Raw genomic sequence first — 8,884 nt, 5'->3', positions numbered from 1 at the left:
CCATGAATTCATGCTGGTAGCTCAAGTATTTCTCTGACACCCATTTTCTGCACAGATTCATGTGCAAGTTGTACCTTATTTGTGACATTATACAGATTTTTCAGGACAGAATACATTTGTACGTGTGCGTGTATATATATATATATATGTATATCTGCAGTGCATGGCAGAGACCCTGGACACTCGCAGCGGCACTCTGCTGCAGGCAGCTCCCAACACATTTTCCACATCCCCACATACCCGGAGGAGGGAAGAGATCAATAATCAGAGAAATCCACTCTGATATTAATTATGTGCCATTACCAGGGCTTATTTGCTAATCCACATTCTAATCACCCTCTCGGTTATATTTCAGCCAGCACCTAAGGACACTGCATGTAATGAATAAAATATATCAAAGTTTACTTCTGCTCGTGCCCTTCTGCAGAGCACGGGCAGCACAGTGCAGGCAGCACCGTGCAGGCAGGAGTCCGGCAGCAGCACCAGCCGGCGCAGAGGCGAGAAGCAAGGATTACACAACAGACCTGCTGTCTCACACCAAGGTAGTCGCGGCACATTCATGAGTCAGTGAAATCCCCCCACCCCAGCCCAAATCAAGTGCTTTTTTTAATTAAAAAAAAAAAAAAAAAAAAAAGGGGGTGAGTTATAATTTTCCAGCAGGAGGGAGGGATTTGTGCAGCCTCCAGGGAAAGCCACTGCGAAAGCTTGGTGCAGCAAAGCGAGCCCCCATTTCGGCGGCTTGGCTGAGGGATGCCATTAACCTGGGGATGGCGAAGGCTGCGGTTGTGCCCGGCAAAGAAGCAGGCTCACGGAGGTCTTTGCCAGCTGAACCACTGCAGTTCCCGGTGGGGAAGGGATGATGCTGTCAGGTCCGAGCCCTCCATCCTGAGGCCAGCTCAGGGCTGGTGGGGCAGAGATGGGGACAGCGATGGGGACAGTGATGCTGGGGTCCTGCACAAGCCTTCTGCCTGGAGAGGGGTGCTTTGTCCCGAGCCCACTTCTGCCTCCTCATGCCTTCTCATCCCTCCAGTGCCCATAGCGACAGGCTCTGCTGCAGGGTAGCTTTTGGGGTGTCCAAGGACTCTTGCTGGAAGCACGGGGAGGCTTCAAGCGTCACCTGCCTGGTCGGCCATCAAAGCAGTCCCAAAAATCCAGCTTAGTGGGAGGCAAATGGTGCCGGTGCCATTGCGAGGACCAGTCCTCTTCTGCTTTCTGCCCCCGTGGGGGTGCACAGTCTGGAGCCAAAATCACTGTCTGGGGATGGTGGAAGTGGAGTGACGCCGAGCCTGCTTGATTCCCCCACTGAGACTTGCACAGGGGCACGTGAAACCTGCAGCCAAGCCCCAGCGTGAGGCACAGTCCCAGCAGCATCTTGCTGGCCCAAGGTCTCGGGGACCCTTCCTGGGGGTCAGTGGGAAGGGACAGGGACAGAGAAGGGGTCCTGCCCCAGAGTGGCTGCCCTGAACCTGCTGCCTCTGAACCCCAGAGTGAGCTGGGGGTGCTGACAGCAGATTCCCCTATAAACACCCCCAGACCTGGCAAGATCCTCCAGGGACCCCAGACCCTGCAGGGTCTCCCAAGCCCATGGGGGTTGCCAGACACTGCTCGGTCCCCCAAACTCACCGCCCCCCCCAACTCTGCCATCTCACTGCACACCCCTGGATCCCTGACCCTGCAGGGTCCTTCAAGCACCTCAAACCCCCAGGTTCCCCCCACCCAGATTCCTCAGTGCACCCCAAGGTTCCCCAGACCCTGCTGGGTTCCCTGGAGTGCCCCAATCCCACAGGGTCCCCTAAGGAACCCCAAATACCCCAGACCCCAAAGGGTCTCCCCCCCGTCAGACCCCTCAGGCCATTGCTGAGGTCCCCAGACCCTGCTGGGTTCCCCAGACTCCCCTTGCCCTGCAGGATCCCTCTGAGGACCCCAAACCTGTCGGGTCCAAGCCCAGCAGATTCCCCAGATCCTGCTGGGTCCCCCCATGCCATAGGGTCCCCCAGACCCCTCATACCCTGCAGGATTCCCCTGGGACCCCCAAACGCACAGGTCCCAAACTCAGACTCCCCAAGACCCTCTAAAGGATCCCAGATCCCACTGGGTCCCCCCACCCCATAGGGTCCCCCAGACCCCTCACGCCCAGCAAAGTCCACCCAGGATTCCCAAACCCTGCAGGGTCCCAGCCTATCAGACTCCCCAGGACCCCCTCAAGGACCCCAGACCCCACTGGGTCCCCCCACCGCTTGGGATCCCCCAAACTTTGCAGGGTCTGTTGTCCTCCCTGGGACCCCCAAACCCTGCAGGGTCCCAGCCCATCAGACTCCCCAGGACCCCAGACCCTTCTGGGTCCCCCCACCCCTTGGGATCTCCTAAACCCTGCAGGGTCCATCTCCCCCCACCCCCTGGGACCTCCAAACCCTGCAGGGTCCCAACCCATCAGACTCCCCTGGACCCTCTAAAAGGCCCCAGATCCCGCTGGGTCCCCCTACCCCATAGGGTCCCCCAGACCCCTCACACCCTGCAGGATTCCCCTAGGACTCCCAAACCCTGCAGGACCCCAAGCCATCAGACTCCCCAGGACCCCCTCAAGGACTCCAGACCCCGCTGGGTCCCCACCCCACCCCTTGGGACCCCCCAAACCTTAAAGAGTCCGTGTTTCCCCTCCTGCCCCGGGACCCCCAAACCCTGCAGGCTCCCAACCCATCAGACTCCCCGGGACCCCCTCAAGAACCCCAGACCCCCCAGCATCCCCCCCACCCCTTAGGGTCCCCCAAACCCTGCAGGATCCGCGTCCCATCCATCCGTCCCCCGCCCCAGGTCCTCCCAACCCATCACACTCCCCCAGGACCCCCTCTCAAGTACCCCCAACCCGTTGCAGGATTCCCAAAAAACCCACCACCCCCACCCCCCCCTTAAGCAGGACTGCGGGGCGCGGCGGGCAAGCGACGGGCAACGGCTGCCGGTGAACCGGCCCCGCGGGACCGGGCGGGGGGAGCCCAGGGAACGCAGCTCCGGAGGGCGCGGGCGGCGGCCAAAAAGGCGGCGGGCCGGGGCCGGGGGCGACGGCGAAGCCCCTTTTGCAACCGTTGGCTCTGAGCGGCCAAAGCCAGCTGGGCCTGGGCTACCCCGGCTCCTAAGCGGCCCAAGGCCTCGGCTCGGGCGGCCAGGCGGAGCTCGGCGTGCCGCAGGGCGCAGTGAACCTGCCGGACCCGGCCTTCCAGTTCGGCCGCAGCCCGACGGCGACCCTCGGCCGCCACCAGCCGCCGCCGCGCCGCCGCCAGCTCCACCGACCCGGGGCTGTCGTTGCTGGTGGTGGTGTTGCCGCCGCTGGTGGTGTTGCCGGTGGTACCGGTACCGGTGGTGGTGGGACCGCCGTGATCGGGGCGTTGCTCGCCGTCCGCAGCCGGACACGGAGGTGATGGAGGAGGAGGAGGAGGAGGAGCCGCCGCCGCCGCTGCCGCCGCCGCCATGGGAACGGGAACCGGGGAGAGCAGCGGCGAGGATATATAGCCCGGGGGCGGTGCCGGCTTCGGGCGGCTCGGCCCCGCCGGGGGCGGCTCCGGCACCGGCTCCGCACCGGCACGGGGAAGGGGGAAGGGGGGGAAGGAGTGCGACCCCGGCCCGGTACGGTACAGCCCCGGCGGGGGATGCTCGGGCTCGGTATGGGCCGGTACGGCACCGGCACGGGTCCCGGATCGGTACCCGCACCGGGCTCGGTACCGGCACCGGGCTCGGTACAGCTCGCTATGGCACGGCACCCGGCACGGGTCCGGGCTCAGTACCGGCACCGGGCTCGGTACAGCTCGGTTTGGCACGGCACCCAGTCCTGGCACCGGCACGGGTCCGGGATTAGTATCCGCACCGGGCTAGGTACAGCTCGGTGTGCCACGGCACCCGGTACCGGCACCGGCACGGGTCCGGGCTCAGTACCGGCACTGGGCTCGGTACAGCTCGGTGTGCCACGGCACCCGGTACCGGCACCGGCACGGGTCTGGGCTCAGTACCGGCACCGGTCTTGGTACAGCTCAGTATGGCATGGCACCCGGTACTGGCACCGGCAAGGGTCCGGTACCGGCACCGACAATGGTCCAGCCTCAGTACCAGCACCGGGCTCGGTACAGCTCGGCGTGCCATGGCACCCGGCACGGGTCCGGGCTCAGTACCGGCACCAGTCTTGGTACAGCTCAGTATGGCATGGCACCCGGTACTGGCACCGGCAAGGGTCCGGTACTGGCACCGGCAAGGGTCTGGCCTCAGTACCGGCACTGGGCTCGGTACAGCTCGGCGTGCCATGGCACCCGGCACGGGTCCGGGCTCAGTACCGGCACCGGGCTCGGTACAGCTCAGTATGGCATGGCACCAGGTATTGGCACTGGCACGGATCCGGGATCGGTATGGCCCGGTGGCGTTAGCGGTTCGTGGCGCTGGAAAACTGCCATCACTTAGCCGGGGGGGGGGGGGTGTCGCTGGGAAATGCGGAGCTGGGGAGGGGGAGTCACTGGGAAAGGCTGGGAGGGTTACTGGAGGTCACTGGGAAAGGCTGGACTGGGTGGGGGTTACTGGAGGGGATATTGGGAAAGGCTTAGGGGAAGCTTACTGAGAAAGGCTGGGCTGGGGTGGGGGGGGGTACTGGGAAAGGGATACTGGGGAGATTTACCGGGAAGGGTTAAGGGGAAAGGCTGGACTGGGATGGGTTACTGGAACGGCGGGTTTCATGTCTGCAGCCCCTGGGAGAAGCAGCTTAAGAAGCTTCTGGTGCTGTTTGGGGGATGCTGGTGCCCCAGCAGCCAGCTTGGGGCAGGGAAAAGGGCAGGGGCAGCCCCCGTTTCACCCCCCAGGGCTGTGGCTGGGGTGTCCCAGCCTTGGGGTGCAGGGAACGTGGCACTAGGACAGCATGTCCTTGGTTGCGTCGCTGCCAAAGTCATTATCGTTTAAGATGGCGTTAATAGAGCTGCGAGTGGGCCGAGACTGCATGGGGAGGGAGCTGGAGCGGGAGGGTACCGCTGTCACCTTGCTCCCCCCAAGGAGCCTGTTTTTGGGGGGTTCCTCATGCCAGGACGTCACACTCGGCAGCTGCATCTTCACATAGGTGCGTGGGGTAAAGCCTGCTTGTGTTTCGCATCAGAGCAGCAGAGAAGATAAAAGGGATGATAGGAACCGGGTGCTGAGGTCTGATCCCACCCCTAGACAGGAGCAAAAGTCTAAGCCAAAAAAAAAAAAAATACCCAGCCTAAAACTGTTCCAGGCAGAGCCACGTCCAGGCTTGTGGTGGATGTCACCCCCACCCCACATGGGCTGGTGGCAGCTCTGTTTTCCTTACCTTATGGGGAAAAAAACCCCCCGTCTCTTGTGCTTTGCGTCGCATTCCTGCTCTTGCCAGCGCTGCCACACGTCTGCCAGACACCGGAGCAGCGTCAGAGGCTGCTGCGTCACTGCTCCAGGCCCCCGCTGCCTGCTCATCCCTTCCCTGCCCGTCCAGCGGCACCCACTGCATCGCCACTGCCCGGTGTCAAAGACACGGCCATGACATTTGCTTAACCTCTGCAGGCTGTATTTCAGGCTGTAGGAAAGCTGAAGTCCGGGCTGAGCCATCTTCATGTATCCGATGCAAATGCTGCTATAAAAAGGGGTTTGGGGATTTGAGGGGTGTTGCTCCATCATAGGTTCAGGGTCAAAGCTGTGCTCTTGCTCCCTCTGCCTCCAACCCAAAAAACTGTGGCAACAGGCAGGTATTACACAGAACATCCTCCTCTCTGATTTTTTTGCTCTGCTTCAGTGGAACATGGACCCCCAAGGTTACCCCCAAAGGGGGAAAGGGCCTGTCTTCCAGTGAACTTCCCCCGTTCCCCCAAAGTGAAACCTCCGAATTGGTGAGGTTGGAGGGACCTCTGGAGGTGCCTGCTCCATCAGTCACCTGCTCATAAAATAATTGCCTTTTTGGGTCACCCCCCAGGTCTGTGCTGCTCGTCATCTTCCCAGCTCCAGTCCCTGGTCCAGGGTGAGAAAAGGAAATGGAAATGGGGAGCAGCTGTGCCTGGATATGAGTTTAAGAAATAAGAAGGGGTCAGCTGGGCTGGGGACATTGGCCAGTGAGGCTGAGGGTGTCGCTGAGCCCCCACAGCGGCTGTGTCCCCACGCTGTCCCAGCCAGCCACAGCACATCCCGGTAGATGAGCAGACAGAGGCTGGTAAAGGCAAATAATAGAAAAATACAAGAAATGCCCCTGCCCCTCAGGGTAAGTCACTGCCCGAGTCCCAGAAACCCTCCTGCACTGCTGCAGGATCTCTGCCTGGGCTGATGAGCTATTAATGATTTAGCAGAGGAGTCTGCAATTAGCAGCGCTCAGAATAAACCTCTTTGATGCAAAAGCCTGGTTGAGAGCGTTTTTCTCCCTTCCCTGGCAGCGACACTCCGCACCCCACAGCCGCACCCAGAGGCACCGACCACCGGGATGGGGCACCGTGCTGCATCCCACAGCTGGCCTGGTGCTGGTCCCCAGTATTTGCCCGGGGATACGGGTAACCAGCCCCGTGTCGGCCGTGATCTGCCCCGGGGTAGGGCAGCCCTGCCAGGGGACATAGCCAAGGGCTGCGTGCTGGCCTCTTATATCCAGCCTCTTTAAAACCCCGCGTTGGGATGTGTTCCAGAAAAGTGAAGCCTTATTATAGGCAGTAAATAATTAATGTTAGTGCCATCTCTCCCAGTCTCTCTGCAATTTTTTCCCCAGGTGTCCCAGTTACCAGGGCAGAGGGAGGATGCAGGCGCTGCTCTCTCATCCTGGCCCAGTTTAAGGGAAGGAATCCTGCATCAGGATTTCAGGTTTAAGCCCCAGGAATCCTGGGTCGACCCAGCTCCCTGTCCTGCCAGCCTGGACCCAACAATGCTGGCAGCAGCCGTTTGGGACCGGAGGCCCGGCACACAGTGGCAGCACAGCTGGGAGGTGACGGAGCATGGGGAAAATGCAGGAGCCGAGGGGCATGAAGCAGCACGATGCTGGGCTCAGGGGACCACACCGTGCTGCTCGGCTTGCCCTGGCAGTGCCAGGCTCGATGGGGCAGCGTCGGGAAAGGTTTCGTGGTCGGGATCTGTGCTCAAGGCACCTGGCAGAGAAGGAGACAATGCATTTCCAAGCAGTGCTTTGAGTTATACACAAATGAAAGCCCGGCCAGGGGAATGACACCGGCTGGAATTAAGTATGGCGTTCCTGTGCCAGAGGCTTAAATAAATAAACACGGTCTTTGTGCCCTTTAGAGAAGGAATGAGCTTCTTGGCACTGGCACCATCCTTTAAATTGATTTCTCTCTTTCCTCTTTCCTCTCGGAAACCGGCTGGTGCATCTGAGCTGAGCGGCTGCCACTCCGGCTGCAGCCTCAGTGCGTGCTGTGGTTCTTCTGGGCTCCTTCCCTGCCTGCCCTGCTGCCCACTTTCCCTCCTGGTTTCCTTCCTTTCCTCCGAACATTTGGGGAAGGATTCGACCCCCCAAGAGGTGAATCATCAGCTCTTTGGAGAGAACCACTGAGTCACCGCGCAGCAGCAAACAGGATGGCCTGAGCCCGGCAGCCCTCATGCCTGGGGAGCACTGGGCATCCATGCAGCACGCGTCCCACCCCCGTGCCACCGCTGTCCCCAGGGGAACAGAAACGACCGGTGCCAGCAGGAGAAGGGACGGACGACATCGTTGCTTTGCAGGGTGCGGAGCAGAGAGGGTGAAATCACCCCCCATGAAGGGTGCGGGTCCTTCTGCGGCTGCGGCCGGGTGGGAAAGCAGGGCTGGGTGGCAGGAGGGGTGGTCAAAGGCTTTGGGGATGTCGAAGCACTTGGGCATGGCATGGGTGGAGGTTCATCCTGGGGTGGACAGGCTTCCGACTCCGGAGTGAGGCACCCAAAACCGCAGGCAGCAGCCGGGGAGGGAGGCACAGGCGAGCTGCTCTCCCTGGGGTGCAGGTTCCATGGGACCCCAGGGGACGGACTTGGCCACCCCACGCCTGCTGCTTTATGCCCCTCGGCGGGGAGGTGCTGCCCGGCACAGGCAGAACGGGGAGGGGGTTTGCCTGCAGGGGGGGTAAAATGACAAGGAATGGTGCAGGGCAGATCGGGGGGGGGTCCTGGGGATGGGGACCCTTGGGGACAGGGATCCTTGGAGGTGGGGATCATTTGGGGCAGAGATACTTGATGATGGTGGATCCTCAGTGATGGTGGATCCTCAGGGATGGGTATCTCTGGAATGGGGACCCTTGGGGACAGGGATCCTTGGAGGTGGGGATCATTTGGGGCAGAGGTGGATCCTCGGTGATGGTGGATCTTCAGGGATGGGTATCCTTTGGAATGGGGATGCTTGGGGACAGGGATCCTTGGAGGTGGGGATCATTTGGGGCAGAGGTGGATCCTCGGTGATGGTGGATCTTCAGGGATGGGTATCCTTTGGAATGGGGATGCTTGGGGACAGGGATCCTTGGAGGTAGGGATCATTTGGGGCAGAGATACTTGGTGATGGTGGATCCTTGGCGATGGTGGATCCTCAGGGATGGGTATCCTTTGGAATGGGGACCCTTGGGGACAGGGATCCTTTGGGATGGGATCCTCAGGAGTGAGGTGCTTTGGGACAGGATCCTTGGGGATGAGGATCCCCTGGGGAGTGGGATCCTTTGGGACAGGGATCCCTGGGGAGTGAGACCCTTGGGGACAGAGACCTTAAGCCCGGGGACCTCGGGGACAGGGACCCCGAGGGAAGGCGATCCTCAGCGACCGGGATCCTTGGGGACGAAGATCCTCGGAGACAGGGATAGTTTGGGGCACAGACCCTTGGGGCTGATGAGGATCCTCGGGCAGAGGGATGCTTCGAGACGAAGACTCCTCGGGGGCAGGGATCGGTGGGGACAGGGCTCCTGAG

General features: G+C 61.3%; 1 protein-coding gene across 1 annotated transcript; it reads right to left on the bottom strand.

Moving 5' to 3' along the window:
* Nucleotides 1-2,906: 2,906 nt before the first annotated feature.
* TRNP1 (TMF1 regulated nuclear protein 1) lies at nt 2,907-4,128 on the bottom strand. Its single transcript, XM_075048654.1, has 2 exons — nt 3,970-4,128; nt 2,907-3,860 (listed from the first exon to the last, which is right to left on the bottom strand). Exons 1-2 carry the CDS (start codon nt 4,126-4,128, stop codon nt 2,907-2,909), a joined length of 1,113 nt encoding a protein of 370 aa, XP_074904755.1.
* Between the last annotated feature and the right edge of the window lie 4,756 nt (nt 4,129-8,884).

The sequence above is a fragment of the Buteo buteo genome, chromosome 16 (assembly GCF_964188355.1).
Source record: "Buteo buteo chromosome 16, bButBut1.hap1.1, whole genome shotgun sequence".
Classification (NCBI taxonomy): domain Eukaryota; kingdom Metazoa; phylum Chordata; class Aves; order Accipitriformes; family Accipitridae; genus Buteo; species Buteo buteo.
The sequence above is the reverse complement of the archived record's forward strand: the minus strand, read 5'-3'. Positions and strand labels throughout refer to the sequence as shown.